This window comes from Paroedura picta, chromosome 4 (assembly GCF_049243985.1).
Source record: "Paroedura picta isolate Pp20150507F chromosome 4, Ppicta_v3.0, whole genome shotgun sequence".
NCBI lineage: Eukaryota > Metazoa > Chordata > Lepidosauria > Squamata > Gekkonidae > Paroedura > Paroedura picta.
The window spans coordinates 27,860,567-27,881,387 of NC_135372.1; the positions used below are offsets into that span (position 1 = coordinate 27,860,567).

The window sequence follows — 20,821 nt, forward strand, 5'->3', positions numbered from 1 at the left end:
TCCTCCTTAGAGGCTTCAGACTCCAAATCTATAGCCAGCTCAATGAGGGTCATGTCAGAAATGAAGACAAGATGGATGGTAGACCAGTGGGATGTGAGCAACCTGGGCAAAGGCTGGTCATCAGAGTGGGAACCAGCCCTTGCTTTGCAGCACACCTCGCCTTCCTGTTTTGAGCATGATGGAAAATCACATGAATTTCCTTGTGCTGGGACAGTGCAATGGGCCCAACCAGTCCAGAGACTCATGCCCATGTTTTCCCAGCTCAGCTTAAGTCCTGTCCACTAGCAACACCCGTGGGGGATCAGGAGAGTCAGCAGCCCTGGTGGAGCACGCAAGGAAGCTGTGCTCCCTTGGGAGAGAACTCCTGTCCGCTTGCAACTATAGCATCCTGGCTGCTGTGCCATGTCAGGGCTGTGGGTACATTCAGTTTGCTGCTCTAGAGGCTGCTTCATTTTTCCTCTTGAAAGGCTGTGATGAATGACATTCAAAGGGAGATTATTGGCTCCATCTAGGTGTGTACTTGAAGATGAGCTTGCTGCTCTCATAAATCAAAGTAGTTGTCAGGCCTGGCTGGAATTTTCATATACAGATGTTGTGCTTGTGTGTAATAATTCCTTGGAAGCTGTCCCTTTCCTTATGGCCCAGTTGAACAGCCTTTTCAAATTCCAAGTTCCATGTCACCCACCTTGTGCTGCTAACCTCGTGTGTTTGGCTCAGCACCCCTAGTTATGAAGCATCCAGTTTGATGAGCAAGGTGCAAGTGACAGTGATATTGTTCAGATGCCCTGACTCTGTTTGTCATTAGCTTCCTCAGAAGAAGAAGAGTTTATTTTTATATTTTGTTTCACTACCTGAAGGAGTCACAAAGCAGCTTACAAATCCCTTCCTTTCCTCACAGCAGACACCATGTGAGGTAGGTGGGGTTGAGAGAGTTCTGCCATGCAAGAACAACTTTAAGACAACTGTAACTGGTCCAAGGTTACCCAGCTGGCTGCATGAGGAGGAGTAGGGAATCAGACCCAATTAATCAGATTCAGAGTTCACTGGATCTCTGAGCATTTGGGGGGGGGGGGACTATACATCTATTATTCTGTCTGAGAGCCAGTTTGGTGTAGTGGTTAGGAGTGCGGACTTCTAATCTGGCATGCCAGTTTCGATTCTGCGCTCCCCCACAGGTAGCCAGCTGTTCTGACCGAGCTCTCTCAGGGCTCTCTCAGCCTCACCTCCCTCACAAGGGTGTCTGTTGTGGGGAGAGGAAAGGGAAGGTGACTGTAAGCCGCTTTGAGCCTCCTTCAGGTAGAGAAAAGCGGCATATAAAAACCAACTCTTCTTCTTCTTCTTCTTCTTCTTCTTCTTCTTCTTCTTCTTCTTCTTCTTCTTCTTCTTCTTCTTCTCTCTCTCTCTCATCTGTCTTCTGTCATCATCCTATCTGTCTTTCCCTATCTTAAATAAAGATTCCCTTTTACTTGCACTGTTTTCTTGTTTTGGCCCACGTTTTCTTGGTTATTTGTGTAGTCCTTTGTTGCTTTTTCCTGCACCCTGAAGCCTTGTCATCATGCATGCCAACTGTCCCCTGGCGTTCACGTGTAATAACCTAGTGTGAAGTAGTGCATTGGACTGGGATTAGGGAGACCTAAGTTCAAATAGACATTCAGTTGTACAGCTCACTTGGTAGCTGTGGTCAGGTCATCTTACCTTCACCTACTTCATAGGATATCTGTGTTGATAAACTGGGCCACTCCTGGCCTGAGCTCCTTGAATGGGAGGGTGAGAACAAATTGAGGAGGACGTCTGAGGGGCTGGCTTCTCCTTGCTTCCCTTCTCTCTATCTTGGCTTCTCCGAAGGCAGGGGATGAAGAGAGCTAAGAGCTCTTCTTGCACAGCAGTTCTGCAGTTGACACCTTTGCATGTCACATGGTTTACGATTGAGAATGTTGGTGGGCAGGTTTGAGCTAAGTTGTGGCTGCTTCTGTTCTGGATATGTCTTTGGGACAGGAGAAAAGGTGCCCTTTCTGGTTTTAGTAGATGGGCAAGTGATAACAGGTATTCCTGAGCTCTCCTTCTATCCCTACCTTCCTTCTTAAGGCTGACCTCCCCTTCTGAAGACAAGGGAAGTTGGGCCCTGACATTCTGAGGGTGTCTTGGAGGAAGTGCAGGTAAGGATGCTGCTCTCTTGCCAGCTCCTGTGCTCCCCATCTTCTGTGGCTTTTGCTGTCAGTGCTGGGAAGAGTGATGGGGAAGCCAGCAATGAGCAAAAAAATGGTTTCCCCAGGGTGGCCCAGAATCAGGCCACTCGTCTCTTCCTCCGGAAAGGACCGGCTAGAATCCCTTCATCAACATTCCTGGCAGGCTTCAAACAAGGCAAATACCTGGGCATTTATAAATCTTAGTCATGGTATTTACTTCTTGAAGGAAATCTGATCGATACCTGAGCTCTTTAATAATTAAAAATGTGTATTTCTGTAATCTGCGATTGATTTCCCCATTTATTCTGTGAAGGCCTTGCAGAAGTCAGTAAATTCAAGGCTTTTCACTGTGAGTGGCAGCTGGTGCTGGCTTTTCCTCAGCAGTTATTACTTTTCTACCCAGGCCCATCCATCAGCTGGAGCTCCTTTTCTAATTTATTGGTGGGATAATGTTGACAGCCGTGTTGTAGGAAGAATATACACTGTGAGACTTGGGATGAAGACACAGGGATGTAGATTTTCTGACAGGAGGATAATCTCTCTGTCTACTTAATTCAACCAGCCATAGCTTCACCTTGATTTATTAACAAGTTCAAATGCAAGTGGACACCAGAGACCAAGTTTGAACTTTTCTCACCTGTATGGGGTTGGGGGGGGGAGCAGGGCGAGATCAGAGAGCTGATCCCAGCGCAGCTGTCAAGTTAACCACGCGAAGAAGACTGTGCAGGCTGGCCAGGGCCCTCTCTGGTGTCCTTTGCAAGCATTCCTGGGATCTAAAGCCTCATGTGTCAGAATGGGACTAGGAAGCCACTTTCTTTAAATGTTTTTTTAAACTCTGCTAGCCTCATCTTGCGAGGTTGCAGAAGCAAAGGAGGGTCAGCCCTGATTAGTGGCTGAATGGGAGATCACCCAGGAAGACAAGGGTCATGATAGAATCATAGAATAATGGAAGGGACCTCATGGATCATCTAGTCCAACCCCCTGCACTATGCAGGACACTCACAACCCTATCACTCATCTACTGTCACCTGCCACCCCCTTGAGCCTTCACAGAATCAGCCTCTCTGTCAGATGGCTATCCAGCCTCTGTTTAAAAATTTCCAAAGATGGAGAACCCACCACCTCCCGAGGAAGCCTGTTCCACTGAGAAACCGCTCTAACGGTCAGGAACTTCTTCCGGATGTGTAGACGGAATTTGTTTTGAATTAATTTCACCCTATTGGTTCTGGTCCATCCCTCTGGGGCAAGAGAGAACAACTCTGCTCCATCATCTGTATGCCACCCTTTTAAATACTTTAAGATGGTTATCAGATCCCCTCTCAGTCGTCTCTTCTCCAGGCTAAACAGACCAAGCTCCCCCAACCTTTCTTCATAGGTCTTGGTCTTCGAGGCAGAGTCATGCAAGCCATCTCTCAGTATGTCTCACCACAACTCAGATGTAATTTGATGGCAAGAATAAATAATTCTTTAATATAAAAAGCACAGCCACACCTTGACCTGTGTCCCCAGGACATTGTTTGCCTTAACTGGGATTTGCCAAGCCATTCCGGTGGTGGGTGTGGAAAGGCTCATGGGCCCCTCCTCTCCTCCTCCCTTTCTCTCTGGTCATTCTCTTTTGACTCCCTCAGTTACAGGATAGCACAAACGCAGCTTGGCTTTCCGCAGGCTTCCTCCAGCTATGCCATGTTTGCAGCAAATGCAGCAGCAGCAGCGAAGAGGAGGCGTTGCCTTTTGGGCGGTGTGTAAATCTCAGCCACAGTGCTTGGCGTCATGCCTCCTTTAATCTCGTTTGGTGGATGTTTCCTCCACTCTCAGGTCTTTCTCTGGTTTGCCTGAGTTGTCTCGGATGTGTAGTTGAAGTGAAGGCAGACTGATTTAGGAGAGAGGAAAAACCCACCTTGGCGAGATGCATGAGCAGTTTAATGTGGAGTTTCTGTTTGGCGTGTTTTTGGAGCCCATTAAATTCTACAGTGTCTCTCTGGTACGTGGTAGTCCAGCAGTGAAAATGTGCGTATAAATTTGAGGCTTTTCACAGTCCAGATGGACACTGTGTCAATTTCTAGGACTTTGCCCTCCCACGTACTTCATGTTCCATTCCAGGTCCTTGAGCGGCTGCTTGGGAGATCGTGACAGGCTGCATGCATGGGCTGCTGTTGCAGCCCCCCCCCCATTGCATTAGAATTGCTGTCTTCAAACAATGTGTATCGATGTGGGGCCTCTCAAGGCCCTGGCACCAGAAACTGATTTGGAATCAGACATTGTATCTGGGAGCTGTACTTCCAAACAAGGTGCATTCCCTGGGACTAGTTTGACCTGTTATGTGCAGTGCAGATGGAGGTGCTTGCTCCCCACCCCATCCCACCCCAATTTTCTACATGGGTCACAGGTCATGCCATTATGGAAGAGGCTGACACAAGCTGGACATCCCAAGCCAAGCTACCCATCTAAGGAGTGACATTGAGCACCAGTTTCTTTGATGACCTAGATGTCAATTTGTGCTTCTTGGAGCTTTCTTGATAAAAAAAAAATCCTAATCCTGAAAGGATTAATGGGTCACCCAGACATATACATAGAACATAACCCAGGGACACCCGAGGCATGTGTGTGGGTGCATGGTCTTCTCCTGATGTGTAAATTGTAGCCTGGGGACTGGGTCATCCAACCCACTTTGAAAAATCAGCAGTGTTGGCCTGGGGCAGAGCTCTGTTTACTGCCTTCCTAACAGTGCATTCATGACGTCTTCTTTCAGATCACCCAAGAAGCTGGTGAGTTCATGATCACCTTTCCGTATGGCTACCATGCCGGATTCAACCACGGTTTCAACTGTGCTGAGTCTACCAACTTTGCCACACTGCGATGGATTGACTATGGCAAGATGGCCACCCAGGTAAGACCCCTGCATTTTGACAGCTGGGAGAAAGCAGAGACCTGTAACCTGGGGGTGTCATCTGCAGAGAGAGAAGCTGGGCATGTGTGGTGTAGAGGCTGTGCTGGTGCCCTGGCATATTTGGAAGCTCCCACTTGCTTTCCCTTCAGGGTGCAAATTCTCTACTCCTTTTCTGTGTCTTGACCCTGGTTAAGTACAAGATGTGCACCAGTGCTATGGGGAATACCGAAGCAGCTTTCTTCTGAATGCAAACTTGTCTGTCACTGACCATGGTTCCAGCTGGAGCAGACAGAATGCCGCATTCTGGCATGGGAAAGGTGCATGTGTAATTTGAGAGAAGGGGGATAGGGATTGTGCACCAATCTTGCACCATGGCAAGAACATGATGATGCACAGGCCAACCTTTGTGTGTATTTCTGTAGCTAACACAGGTAAGCATCAGGAGGAAGAAACACAGGTGAATGGAAATGTAGTTTATTTGATTCTTAACCCTGGACTCAGAGAGGGCTGCAGCGTTTCTCATGTGAACTCCATTATAATTTTTATCAGTGATCTAGATGACGTGGTGGAGGGACTCCTCATTAAATTTGCAGAAGACACCAAATTGGGAGCAGTAGTGAACACCCCAGAAGGTAGAGTTCAGTGAAATCTGAACATGCTGGAAAAGTGGGCAAATGAGAACAAGACAAGCGCACCTGGGTCACAAAAATTAGAAGCGTGCATACTGGATGGGAGGGACACTTTTGGGTAGCAGTGGGTGTGAACGTGATCTTGGGGTCTTTGTGGGCTGTAAGCTAAAGATGAGCAGACAGTGTGATACAGCGGTAAAGAAGGCAATTGCAGCCTTGGGCTGTATCAACAGAGGCATCACATCAAAATCGCAAGATGTCCCAGTCCTGCTGTATATTGCACTGGTCAGACCCAACCTGGAGTGCTGTCTGCAGTTCTAGAGGCCTCACTTCAAAAAGGACAGGGACAAAATTGAGAGGATTCAGAGGAGAATGATGAGGATGATCCAGGGCTTGGGGACCAAGCCCTGCGAGGAAATGCTGAGGGACTTGGGAATGTTCAAACTGGAAAAGAGGAAGTTGAGAGGAGGCATGATTGCTGTCTTTGAGTATTTGAAAGGCTGTGATTTAAAGGAGGGCAGGAAAAGGTTCCTGTTGGCAGCAGAGGATAGGACCCACAATAATGGGTTTAAATTATGTGTAGAACGATATTGGCTAGATATCCGGCAAAAATTTCAGTCAGAGTAGTTCAGCCATGGAATCTGCTGCCTAAGGAGATGGTAAGCTCCCCCTCACTGGCAGACTTCAGGCAGAGACTTATCCTGAATGCTTTAGGCTAATCCTGCCTTCAGCAGGGGTTGGACTAGATGGCCTGTGTAGGGGCCTACCCACTCTACGATTCTATAATATTTTTGCTTTTAAGGGTGCCTGTTGCTGTGATTCCTCGCAGCAGACTGGAGACATGTTTGAAAACCTGTCAGCCTCTCCCACTGCAGCCTTCCCACCACACTGCCTAGTTCCTTGGCAGTGCTCATAGCTGCAGTTTTGTATGTTGTCTTCCACCCAGCAAACACTTCCGAGCTGCCCACCAGGCTGTCCCTGTTCACTTCAAAATTAATTGGTGGTGCTTGCTCGTCACCAGGAACGGCTGTTTATGGAGCAGTGGAAGTGTACTCCACGGAGACATAAACATGTGCGCCTCCTTTTGGCATTCTGAATCTTTTGCAAAAGCTGGCAGAGAACTCCCAGAATACCACAAGTCAAAATGACTTTTATTTCCTTCCTCCCTCTCCTGTGCCTGTTTGGTCTGTCCTGCTTCTTCTCAGGGCTTCCCTCCCCTGCAACAGTGCACACAATCCATTCCTCCTCCCTCCTCCCCATATGTCATTTCCTCCCTGCCTGGGCAGGAGCAGATCAACTGACCGTGGCAGTTGGTTATCAGGACAGGCTCGTTTTTTGTGAATGGGGTGCAGGGGGGGGGGCAGTTCTGTGGTCTGCCCTCCTTTAATTCTTAGCCCAGCTTCTCATGGGGCCTGTTAGAAGCTGATGGATTTTTTGACATCTGAACTCTCCACACTTGTTCTAAAATAGATGCTTCCTCAATTCCACAGAAGTAAATCTTGACAGTTTTCTTTCCCAACAAAATAACTTGGCAGAGATGTGTAGCCATTTGATGGTTATTCTGTTGGGCTTGGAGATGCAGCTTGGAGTGGGAGGGGAATTTAATCAGGCAGTCCCTCTGTTTCAGTTTATCGTGTTTGGAGATTGGCTGATTGCCTTTCTGGAGCGTCCTCCTGGCATGGTAGGGCTATTGGATGGCATAGCCAAGACATTTGTGGAATGCAAGGGAGCTTGCTAGAATGTTGTTGATGAGCGTTCTACTAGAGCAGAAAGTTTTCACCTGCAGCTGTGTCCTGAAGCCAGTGTGGATCATTGCCCAATGATTGCTTGCATCTTACATTCTTGTCCACAAACTTAGTTCTTGCTTGTAAACCCCAGAGTTCTTTTAACAGATCCTTAGCACGCTTTTTCTCCTTCCATACTATTTCTACGAAAGGACTGGGCCAAGGTAGCACATGATTCTATGGTATCTGAAGCAGGTGTCCTTGGATTGAACATGCACTCATGATGCAAAGGCGGATGGGAATCACCTGTTTATTTATTATTCTATTTATTTTATTTTATTAGATTTTTATACTGCCCTCCCATACGGCCCAGGGCGGTTTACACGGGAACGTTGTGGGATACATAGAACGTTACACATTAATAACAGTCACAACAATATATCAATAACAATTCCAACATTAAGTATAAGTTTAACAGGTTACCATAATTAACTCATTGAACAATTTCAATAGAACAATTTTAACAAAGCCCCAAGGGAGGTCAGAAGCATTCAGATTATGGAGGGTATGATTTGATGAGGACTGCCAGATGTTTTTACGTCAGATTAACCTCGGTCAAATGCCTGTGTGCCTGTTATATCTGTGCTTTTGGCTTGTTTTCCAATCAGAAGACACACTTGTGGCTAAGCTTGTGCACTTTGGCGCACTTTGGCAGCCATTCAAGCCCGAAGTAGCCAGCGCCACAGCACGGAGGGGGGGGCAGTGGTGGTGCACCAGTCAGTGCATGTACGCGGGCACAGAGTTCCCTCCCCCCACCCCTTGCTGCAGCGCTGGCCACCTCGGGCTTGAATGGCTGCCGAAGCGCACAAGCCTACTTTTGGCTGTGACCAACACAGGAATGCAAAATGAGTTCTTCTGTGAAAAAAAACCCAACTGATTGGTTCTCACAATATAAAAATAAAATGGTTGTCTGTCTCCAGCTCTCAGCTTTGGGGAATGCAGGAGAAGCAAAGCTTGCAGGGTAAGTCATAACTCTTAGACTGAATTTTGAAGAGATGGTGAAAGCTGCAAGGGAAAAAAGTCAGCAAGGCACAGATTGCTTAGATGTCAAAAAAAGAAGAAAGAGGTTGTTGTTGTTGTTATGTGCGAAGTCGTGTCCGACCCATCGCGACCCCATGGACAATGATCCTCCAGGCCTTCCTGTCCTCTATCATTCCCCGGAGTCCATTTAAGCTTGCACCTACTGCTTCAGTGACTCCATCCAGCCACCTCATTCTCTGTCGTCCCCTTCTTCTTTTGCCCTCAATCGCTCCCAGCATTAGGCTCTTCTCCAGGGAGTCCTTCCTTCTCATGAGGTGGCCAAAGTATTTGAGTTTCATCTTCAGGATCTGGCCTTCTAAGGAGCAGGCAGGACTGATCTCCTCTAGGACTGTCCGGTTTGTTCGCCTTGCAGTCCAAGGGACTCGCAAGAGTCTTCTCCAGCACCAGAGTTCAAAAGCATCAATTCTTTGACGCTCGGCCTTCCTTATGGTCCAACTTTCGCAGCCATACATTGCAACTGGGAATACCATAGCCTTGACTAAACGCACTTTTGTTGGTAAGGTGATGTCTCTGCTTTTTAGGATGCTGTCTAGATTTGCCATAGCTTTCCTCCCCAGGAGCAAGCGTCTTTTAATTTCTTTGCTGCAGTCCCCATCTGCAGTGATCTTGGAGCCCAGGAAAATAAAATCTGTCACTAAAGAAAGAGGTTACTAAGCTAATTTTATGGGAGACTTTAAATGCTTTGATCTTGTCTGTGATATGACCTTGCAGGCCAGGTATTCAGCCCCACGACTCCTGGATTATCGTGGCAGACCCCAGGAAATGGCAGTCGGTCATGGGAATTCTGACAGGAGTCTTCACTATGGTAGTGCCAGCAGGCAACTGCTCTAATATTAAAAGCAATTTGGGACTCAGCCATGTGTTCATAAACAAGTGACATTTGGGAAGTGGCGCCTTCAGATTGAGCTCTGTGCTTACATTGTCAGGCGCCGTTGCGTGAAATTACTGAACAAGCAGTGATGGAGGAGTCTCTGCACCACTCCGGGCAGAGGGAAGGAGGCTTCTGTGACATGAACGCTGCCTGGTGCCTCTCGATCTATGCTTGTTAACCCCCCCCCCCAAAAAAAACACCTTTTCTTTCTTCCTCCAGCCTTTCTGTGTTCAGGTGGGTAGCTGTACTGATCAGTGTTTGAGTCTGGTGACACCTTTAAGACCTGCAAAGTTTAATTCTGGGTAAGCATGCACTCGAAGGTTTATACCCAGAATTAAACTTTGTTGGTCTTGAAGGTGGCAGAGGACTCATAAACAGCTTTAAAAAGAATTGAGTCATAAAAAAGACTCATTTAGGAAGTGGAAGGAGGGCCTTATAACTAAGGAAGAATATAGATAAATAACCCATGCTTGTAGGGAGAGGGTTAGAAAAGCTAAAGCTCAGTTTAAGCTTAGCCTAGCAAGAAATGCTAAAAACAACAAGAAAGGGTTCTTTAGTTATATTCAAAGTAAGAAAGAATAGGGACATGGTGAGACCATTGTGGGGACCAGAAATTGACATTGGAACAGGTGATGAAGAGAGGGCTGAACTGCTCAATTCATACTCTTCTCTTATATCATTCTCAACATGGCAAAATCATTTCATGTGAAGAAGGATGGGAGTTGTGGCCTAGGATCATTGCATCCAAGGGTACTAAAAGTACTTGCAGATGTAATTTCTGTGCCTCTCTCCATTATTTTTGACAATTCTTGGAGAACAGGTGAAGTGCCAGAAGATTGGAGGTGGGCAAATGCTGTCCCCATCTTCAAGGAGAAAAATGAGGATCTGGGAAACTACCGACCCATCAACTTCACATCTATAGGTGACAGAAATTTGGAACAAATCATCAAGCAGTCAGTCCTTGAGCAGCTAGAACAAATGGCTTTAATTACTAAGAGTCAGCATGGCTTTCTCAAGAACGAGTCATGTCAGACTAACCTCATCTCTTTTTGAGAAAGTTACTGCCTTGCTAGATCATGGGAATGCTGTGCTCATATTTACCTTGATTTTAGTAAGGCTTTGGCAGGTTGGTAAAATGTGGTATGGATCCTAGTACTGTTAGGTGGATTGAGAATTGGTTGACACATCTCACCCAATTGGTCCTTGTAAATGGCTCGTCATCTTCATGCACTCGGAAGCTCGCGCCTTAAATAAATCTTAGTTGGTTAAAGGTGCTGTTGGACTTTATTGATATCATATGCCTTAGTGCTGCTGTCAGTCTCTTAGATCCAAGATTGAAAGCTGGGACTGTGAGAGCTTTTGTTGCTTTAATTGGTGATTACTGCAGACTGCCCAACTTCTTCTAGGGTTTTATAGAGAACTGCAGTCTGGGAAGCTGCTGGGCCTCTTCTCCTGCAGTGTGTGTGTGTGTGTGTTTGTGTTCGGGGTTAGGGGGGGAGTTCATTGTGTCATGCAGCTTATGCTGCCAGGGGCTCATGGGAATTGTAGTCCATAGACATCTGGAGCACCACTGGTTGACTACCCCTGTACTAAATGGTTGAAAACATACACAGTCAAAGGACAGACAAACCCAAGAAAAGTGGAAATGTCCATTTCCACTAGGTCAAAAACATCTTAAAGCAAATGCTCAAAGACATAGGCCGGGAAGAGGGCATAAGTAATTCCCCTGGTTTTCTAGCACCAGATAGGAACAAATATGTAACAGCTCCGGCCACCTATCTAGGTAACCTTGGGAACAGTAAACTACAAAGAGCTTTCATTCTTGCCAGATGCTCCAGCGGCCCGGGAGAAGCAGGAGGAGGAGCAGGCCGGTCAGAGGACTCACCGCATCGGCTGGCAGTTCAGTCTATGTGGTGATTCCCTGGCCGGGCGAAGCAGCTCCCCATTGGCTGCTTGGCCCGCTTGGGCCGGGATGGACACTCACAGGGGCCAATCAGGAGCCGCTTTGCGGCTCCTGATTGGCCACTCCGAGATTTTATCCCTGACAGGGCCCACCCTAACTCCTCCCAGACCAACCTTACTCGATTATTAAGTCCAGCGGACAGGAGAAGGCGGTGCGCGCCCCCCACACACACACCGGCGGCTCTACTAACAGGAAATGAACTCAAGGGTGCAAAGTTTGCTGTTGTTAGATAGAAAGAGAATGAGAGAATTGCCTATTCTCATAGCTATGGACCACTTAGACTCTAACATGAGATTCAGCAGGAATTTGCCACTGAAGGGACAAGAACCCACAGGGCTGCCTGCATTGTGCATTCCTTTCCCCCTTGTTCATACTGTCCATGGCTCTCCCAAGTTCCAGGCGCCAGAGAACCTTTGCAAAGTGAACCAGGGACCTTCTGTGTGCAAAGTGTCTGCTCTGGTACAGACATCTGAGCCCCTCCTCCATCGTAGTCCTTCTCTCTCTTGTTTGTCAAGCAAATGCCAGGGATTTTAGTTTGCTGAGAATGTTCAGCTTCCCAAAGCCCTTTTGCAATTACAGTTAACATTGTTCCATGAAGAGAAGTCATGACGGTCCAAGGGTTCCCCAGAGGGAATTCGAAGTGGCTTGCATTGTTATCTTGTCTCCTCTGATTTATCCCCACAAACAGGGTCAGTTGAAAGTGTGCGTTTCTCCCTTGGTCACCCAGCAAAATTCCATGGTTGAGATTGGCTTCTAGCCTCAGTCTCCCAAGCCCTAGTACAACACCCTGTACACTGCTGCACACTGACTGGCTTTAGTCCAGCACCAAGACTCAAGCCAGGATTGCTTTTCTTTTGGGGATATCCTTTCTTTCAGAGAGATCCTTTGATAATAGGTTCCTTCCTTTCTTCACATCCTTTGAAGGGTAAACCAACTAAGAGAAAACATCAGATTACGGGTCCCGACTCACAGTGCACAGGGGCAAACAGATTTTCTGTTTGGTGCACCTGTATGTTTTACCCCTTGATCTTCCAGCCAGGTATTACAGAACCCAAGCAGTGTAGGGTAGAGTTCTGAATGTAAACCCAGCAAATGAGAGGCTTGGTGACTCCGGCCAGGCAATTGCTTACAACCTTCAACTCTCCAGTCTGTGAGAAGAGTGGGCCTATTCAACAAGGAGGCTGTGAGGATGAACAAGGTTATCAATGAAGAATGATCAGGGAGAAGGTAGGGACAGAATAAGCATCCTGGGGCACCAGAAACTGTTGCATGCTCTGTTTCTCTCCCCCTCCCCTTTCTTGCGCACGTGTGCGCACACACACACACACAATTCTTGCACGCTTGCCATTATATTGCTGCTAACGGACTATTACAAAGCAGAAAACATTTGCCTCGTAGATAATTGTTTCCTCTGTGAAGCCAAATTAGAAATGGATGAAAACATCAGTCTGTCTGAAAACATTCTGTCTTTGCTGGGCATGAGGTATGGAGAAGATGTCTCGAGGACCCAAGTCCCTGCTCCTTTGCAGGCCTAAGGCCCGGGTGTGAGGAATGACTGGAGCAGGCCTGTACAAGGAGGCAGGGACACATGCTCGACCGCTCACACTCCTCCAGGCCCACTCCAGCCCTGGCACCAGTTAGCGGATGTGTAGTGTGCCTTTCTCCCTTGACATTCAGGAGGACGCCTCGGTGGGTGTTTCCCGCCACTTTAACTGGGAGGCAGGACTAATTTTCAACTTCCTGTCCTGCGTGGTGGGAGGCACCCTGCTCCAGTCGTCTTCCTGCCTATTCTGGGAGTAGCAGGTCTGACTGGTCTCTCCCCAATTATTAATGCATAGTGTTAAAATTGATCATTAATTCAAATTAAATCATAGTTCATAAGTCAGTAGTTCATAGTACTAAAGTGTTTAGAGTGTTAGAATTGCTTTTTTTTCTTAAGGTTAGAACAGTTACAGTTTAAATTCTTTTACAGTTGGGCTCATGCCCTTAAGGCGCCCCCCTTAACAGAGCCATAGCTCTTAAGGTTTAAAGCCTTTAAAAGTTGTTTTTTCCTGCTGGAAGTTTTTAGTACGCACTTTTTAGGCAGTCGCCTAAAGAAGACTCCGTTTTTTACATTGAAAACGTTTGGATCGCAGCAATCCTATGGCTGCGAAGCGAGCTCATTCTGAGGGCTTCTCCTCAGACGACGATCCTCCGGCCCCCATGATGCCATCCTCCTCTGCGGGCGCGGCCGGCAGCGGTCCGTTTCGGGCTGCCGTTGCCGCCGGGGCCGTGAGTGACAACGAGCGCTCGAAGGCGCTGCCCGCTAAAAAGCCGTGTGGTGCGAACCCGGCTATTACAGCAGCCCAGGAGCAGCCATCTTCCCCAACTGTTCCTGACGGCAGCCATTTTGAGGGGCAGTCTTCTTCATCGAAGCAGATAAGTAACCCCTCCCTACCCTCCCCAGATCATGCAGCAGGGAGTTCTCTAGGTTCCCTTCCTCCAGAATTTTTTAACATGTTAAAGGCTGCTATGAGGGAGCAAATTGAGGAGCATGAGAGAGAGAGAAATTCCAGAAGTCCCCTCAGGCACCATAGGGAGGGTAGCCAAAACTGGCCCACTAAGGCTGCTCAAAAGAGAGTGAGGGTCAGTCCAAACAGATATGACTCTTCTTCTGAGGAGGATTTAGAATCTCTCAGGTCCAAGGACGACATAGCTTTTCTCTCAGATGAAGAAGAGATTGAACCTATTAATGTGTCAGCTCAATCTGAGCGATTTTTCAAGAGTGAGGACACTCACTATATGCTGACAAAGGCCCTCGGGGCCTTGGCTCTGAATGAAGCCATACCCGAGGATGAGCAATTGCACACAAGAAAGAGGTATTGTGGGCCAAAGGGCAAGGGAGAATATTTTCCCAAATTGTGTCCCTCTCAAGATAATTTTCCTCTTCCAGAGGTTTTTGAAAAAAAGATCAGAGCTGAATGGCAAAGACCCCTAGTAAACAAACAAGTACCTTCATTTATAAAGAAGCTTTATACTATGCCTTACTATGGAGAATCCATCCTACAAATTCCACTGATAGATGCTCCCATTGCAGCTCTTCAATCTGGCGGCCTCGTCTCTGAGGATGGAGAGGGTTTCCTTAGAGACGCTATGGACAAAAAGGCAGAAACTGCCCTGCGACGTACTCATGAGGCAGTGGCCATGGCAATCAAGGCCTCTTCAGCCGCATCTATCATGAACAGGGCAGGGATTGCCTGGTGTAGAAAACTGTTGGAGTTAATTCCTGAAAAGGATAAGAGAGTAGTGGAAGGCGTGTCCAGACTTCTAAAAGCAGTGTCCTTTTCTGCAGATGCTACCTTGGATGCAATAGTGTTTGCAGCAAGATCCTTAGCCTCCAACACAGTGGCTAGACGTTTGCTTTGGCTAAAAGCATGGCCGGCAGACTACCAATCAAAGGCATACGTAACAGCATACCCCTTTGTAGGTGAAAAATTGTTTGGGGATCATCTTGACAATATTCTTATTGAAACTAAGGATAAGAAAAAAGCTATGCCCAAAAGAGTACGTAAGGAAAATTCCTCATTTAGATCCCAACACACCCTTTCCAGATACCGATCAAATTATAGGAGGGGAAATTGGAGTAATAACAACAATTTTCGTCCCTCAGGGCGCAGAGGAGGCTTTAGATCAAACAAGCCTTCTAACAGGAATGACAGGTCAGAGAATGACCGAAAACCCCCTAAAGCGTGACTCAGAGTCCATCCCAGTAGGGGGGAGGTTGCAAGAATTTGCCCAGGCTTGGCAACTTCCTCACATAGACGAATGGGCAAAAGATACAGTCACAAACGGATACAAATTGGAACTGCACCATATTCCTCCAGAAAGATTTCTGCCTTCCCCCAGGTTAAAAGACCCAGCCAAGAGGCTGAGGACTCTAATGGCAATAAAACACCTTTTAGCCATCAGAGCCATAGAACCGGTTTCTCACTCAGAGCAGGGACAAGGAATCTACTCGATATTTTTTACAGTTCCAAAACGCACAGGAGACTGGAGGGCCATCTTGGACCTCAAGTTCTTAAACAAATTCATAAAACTCCGTCATTTCCGCATGGAGACCCTGAGATCCATAGCGGAAGCGTTGCGACAAGGAGAGTTCCTAACTTCACTGGACCTCCAGGAGGCCTACCTACACATACCAATATTTCCACCCCACAGAAGATTCCTCAGATTCTGTGTGCAGGGAGTACACTATCAGTACAGGGCTCTCCCTTTCGGACTCTCATCTGCACCCAGGGTCTTCACAAAAATCCTAGTGAATGCCCTAACAGGTTTAAGGATGGAGGGCATATTAATTCATCCTTATTTGGACGACCTCCTCCTTCGGGCGCCCTCTATACATTTAGCGGAACTGCATACGAACAAAGTCATAACCAATCTTCAAAACTTTGGCTTTTTAGTAAATTTTGCCAAAAGTTCTTTAACTCCAACACAAAGATTGGAACACTTAGGAGTCATCATAGATTCTCGACAAAACAAAATGTTTATGACCCCCCAAAAAATGACCAAGACAAAACAGATGACCATCGCAGTCATCCAGGCAAGACACACCAACCTACTTCAGTTGGCGAGTCTGATGGGTCTGCTCATTTCCAATATGGAAGCAGTACAATGGGGGAGGTTCCATGCCAGGCCCCTACAGATGCTTCTCAGACCCTACCAATTCAGGATAACCAAAAAAGTGGACATGTCAGTGAAGGTTCCTCTAGACACCAAAAGGGCCTTACGTTGGTGGACACTCCCCAAAAATCTGAGCCAGGGTCGAACATATTTAATCTTGAGGGAGGAACAAGTTTTTACAGATGCCAGTCTTCTAGGCTGGGGAGCAGTTTGGAACAACCAAAATATACAGGGACAGTGGTCCATAGAGGAGTCCAGACAGCCAATCAATTGGTTAGAACTGAGAGCAGTTCGATTGGCACTCAGACACTTTGCAGATCAGATCCATCAGTGCCACATTCTGATAAGGACAGACAATGTGGCAACAAAGGCTTACCTGAATCATCAGGGAGGTTCCAAATCACCCAGACTTCAAAGGGAAGCTCAAAAAATATTCACATGGGCAGAAAGTCACCTAGCCTCTCTCAGAGCAGAACATGTGAGAGGTGTATTAAACATACAAGCAGACTTCTTAAGCCGTCAGATAGTGTCAGATGCAGAATGGATGCTGAAAAGAGAGGTATTTCAACTAGTAACCGAGAGACTAGGCAAGCCAATATTGGACTTATTTGCATCCAGCACCAATGCACAGACCACCAGGTTTTGCACCAGATTCCACCACCCAAGGGCGGAATTCTCAGATGCCCTAACATCCCAGTGGCCGAAGGGTCGGCTTTATGCTTTCCCTCCAGTTCCACTTCTGCCACGGCTCCTAAGAAAAATAGAATTCTCAAAAAACGAGATCATTCTAATAGCCCCCAATTGGCCAAGACGCCCATGGTTCTCAGAAATAGTGAGGATGGCAGTGTATCCCCCCTTCACTCTCCCAATTTCCAGAGATCTTCTCCAGCAAGGTCCAGTCTTCCATCCGAAACCGGAGTGGTGGTCTTTGACCGCATGGAAGTTGAGAGGAAACAGCTCACCCACTTAGGTTATACTTCAGGAGTCACAGAAACAATCCTGGACTCCAGGAGGAGTTCCACTAACAGAATTTACTCTTGTTCATGGAAGGCCTTCGTGAGGTGGGCCAAGAGGAAGAAAAGGGATTTTCTCAAGCCTTCCATGGCCAGTATTTTAGATTTCCTACAGGAGGGTAAAATCCAAGGTCTTAGATCAGCCACCCTCAGACGCCAGGTGGCAGCACTAGCCTCGGTCATACCCTCTGTTGAAGGGGCTATACTCTCAAAACATCCACACATTGTTAGATTTCTAAAGGGAGTGGCGAACAAAGAACCCCCAGTGGTTCATCGTTTTCCTTCATGGAGACTAAATTTGGTACTAACAGCCCTAACCAAGGTTCCGTTTGAACCTGTTCAGTCAATTGACTTAAAATTCCTCAGAATGAAACTTTTATTCTTAGTTGCTGTAACCTCAGCAAGGAGAGTTTCTGAATTAGGAGCTCTCTCAGTAAAGAAAGAATTTTGTCACTTCCTTAAGGACAGTGTTATTTTGAAGACAGATTCAACATTTAAACCCAAAATTGACTCTCAATTCCATATTTCCCAAGAGATCATTCTACCAAATTTTTACCCTGATCCAGCCGATCAGAAAGAGCGCCTCTGGCACAATTTAGATGTTAGACGTGCCCTGAAGGCTTATCTTATTCGCACTGAAAAGTTCAGGGTGTCTGATTCTTTATTTATCAATATTGCTCCACCTAGACTAGGTCAAAGGATGTCTAAGGCATCAATCGGTAGAACGCTAAAAACATGCATCATAGAGGCTTACAGAATCCAGGGATTTCCTATTCCTCAGGGCATAACTGCGCACTCAGTTAGAAGCTCTGCTACAAATGCAGCAATGTTCAGGGGAGTCTCGTCTGTTCAAATTTGTAGGGCAGCAACCTGGTCAAATATATCCACCTTTATAAGGCACTACAAGTTGCACACCTTAGATGCTGTGGACACAGCTTTTGGCAAAAGTGTGCTTCAACATGTGGTTCCTTAGGTTCTCGGAAGCACCCACCCTGTTTTACTGGGGACTGCTTGTTAAGTCCCACCGAGGCGTCCTCCTGAATGTCAAGGGAGAACGACCATTGAATCACTTACCGTGAATGGTCCTTCTCCTTGAAGTCAGGAGGACGCCTCGTCCCTCCACTTGCTTCTACCTGAACCACATGATTCTCAAATTTATTAAAATATAAAGAAATAAATATCTTTTTCTATGTATTCAAATTAGTTTACTCGTATTAGGGGAGAGACCAAAAGTCAGTATAGTTTTTTTATAGTGTTGACATGTTTAAAGAATTGTTTATTTGGAGAGGCTTGTCATCCAGACTGGAGCAGGGTGCCTCCCACCACGCAGGACAGGAAGTTGAAAATTAGTCCTGCCTCCCAGTTAAAGTGGCGGGAAACACCCACCGAGGCGTCCTCCTGACTTCAAGGAGAAGGACCATTCACGGTAAGTGATTCAATGGTCGTTCTCTTCATTGTCTCAAGCGGCATACGTTGGTTCCCCTGCAACAGGTTCTGTCATGGGCCTGCTGCCTACCCGCCTGGCCGCCTCTGACTTGAGCGCCTAGAACTGATTTCTCGCTCCCCAGCTTTTACAGAATGCAGCAGCAGGAGCTCTGTGGGGGGAAAAAATTAAAACCTTCTTGCGCAGCAAGGCTTGCTCTGTAAGTAACAGGTAACGTCTTGCTGTTTACTCTGTGCTTAATTTTATTTTTGCATTGCTTCAAACCCCGGCGTTCCTTGGCTGCTCGTGGATTGCTCATTACAGAGTCTGTCACACAGCGATAATGCCACAATGCTGAGAGCTGCCGTTTCGCTCCTCTTCCCCCAACACCCATCCAATTTTTCTTTCTTTTTGATAAGCTCTCTGAGCTGGTGCTTTGAAGGAAAAAAAAATTAACCCCCAAATCATTTTGTCTGCCTCCTATTAGCAGCGTTTGACTTGTGGCTCTGTTGGCCTCCTCTGTACTCTAGCATGTGCCAGGGTGAGGATTCAGCCAGCTTAGTTCCAAAATACAGCTGTGCCATGAACAAAAATGTTCAAGCGCAGTTCTAAATCCCAGTCCTTACCCCAGGTCAAGATCCCTGGGAAAGTGCAGGATCTCCAGCTGCACTGAAGTTACAGTGGCCTTGCGGGTATGAGGCTGCAGTCCTCACTGAATGGTATCTGACATAACAGGCCTGTGCTAATACAAGCAGCATCCTGTCCCCAGTGGTATAATACACAAGTCCCTTCCTGATTATAAAGAATCATAGAATGCACTGCAACTTGACTCTTCCTGCTATGACTGCATACATTCCCCGGCTTTCTCTGACCTGCCTGAGATGGACAGGAAGGTTTCCAGGCTCCTCCCATTCAGCAAACTATGCTCAAGAGGGCTTTCTTATAAAGGTATCAGGATTAGACTACAAAAGAATAGCTCAGGCAGGTGCTGGATAGCCATCTGACAGAGAGGCTGATTCTGTGAAGGCTTAAGTGGGTGGCAGGTTACAGAGGATGAGCGATAGGGTTGTCCTGCATAGTGCAAGGGGTTGGAATAGATGACCCATGAGGTCCCTTCCAACTCTATTATTCTCCATTTCCCATATTTGTAATGTGCAAAGTATGAATATCAGGGCAAGTGGACTGTAATGTGTAGTTTTGGACCAAGGGGACTTTGGTTTGAGTCCTCCATCAGCTACAAAAGCGGTGTGTGTGACCTGGCACCTGTGAAACAGTAAAATGTAGAGTTCGTAAAGGACAAGTGGCATTTTGCAAGAACCAGGTTTCCCTTTAAGACCAACAAAGTTAACTTCTGGGTATAAAAAGTGTGCATCCACACAAAAACTTATACTCAGAATGAACCTTTGTTGTTTTAAAGATGCCATTGGATTCAACCTCGGTTTTGTGGGCTCAGACCAACACAGCCACCCACCAGCGTGTCATTTAGTTAGCACAGTCGTCTGCACGCATCAGAGATGAGGCAGCATTTATCCATGATAAACTGCAGTCTATTCGGATATCGGCTGTGACGTCTAAATGCAGGCAGTCCAGTAGCGGGATTGTTCGGTGCAGCGTCCTTGCGAGCTCTGAATTGAGATGCCACAGTTGGTTGAGCAGTACAGCCTTTTGCAACCAACTGCTGCATAGTTAAAGATCTTGGGGGAGAAGCCAGAAGCAGGCAACTTTGTGATGAGCATGAACCACGTGGCTTGCAGATGAACCACGAACCACACCATGAACACTGAAAGATTAAACCTCTGCTTTTCTTAGGGAGGAAAAAATGGGGATTTCCAAATAGTCCCCACTACTTAGCTCTTTGGGTTAAATGGCGACAGACTTTTTAGTGGGGAGCAGAAAGCAGGAGCCATGTAAACCAACCAACCACCACTCAACTGTTTGGAAATCCCTGTTTTTTACTCCCTGAGAAAAGCTGTGGGGAGCAGAAAGCAGTGGTCTCCAAGTAGTTTAAACTGAACAGGGAGGGAGCTCCCCACCACTCAGGTGTTTTTCATGAACAGCATAAATTTCGTGGCAGTTCTTCAGTTTGCAAACATTTCTTCGCAAACCACAAACCAGCCAAAATTTGTGACAGCCTTTTGTTGGTTAGCTAACTCATGCCATCCCCATGTGATTTACAGCATGTATGTGAGAAAGTAACCTCAGTGTGTCACAAGCTGCGATTAAAAGAAATCACTTTTCATTGAGACATCTGAATGCCATCTGTGGGCCTCTTACTTGAGAAAGGGTGGAAAGTGTGTTCAAGGGAGGGCTTGAAAATATCACGAGTTTCAGGAGGGGTATCTTTTGCATGATGTCTGTCCCTCTG

The 20,821-nt window shown here is 46.8% G+C and overlaps 1 protein-coding gene across 4 annotated transcripts in view; it reads left to right on the forward strand.

Annotated features, from left to right (window-relative positions):
- The window catches only part of KDM4B (lysine demethylase 4B), a 189,161-nt gene that overhangs the window by 94,099 nt on the left and 74,241 nt on the right, over window positions 1-20,821 (forward strand). For all 4 annotated transcript variants that reach the window (XM_077332098.1, XM_077332097.1, XM_077332100.1 and 1 more), the window contains exon 8: window positions 4,936-5,073. In XM_077332098.1, the coding sequence (XP_077188213.1) occupies window positions 4,936-5,073 (138 nt within the window). The remainder of the gene's footprint in view (window positions 1-4,935; window positions 5,074-20,821) is intronic.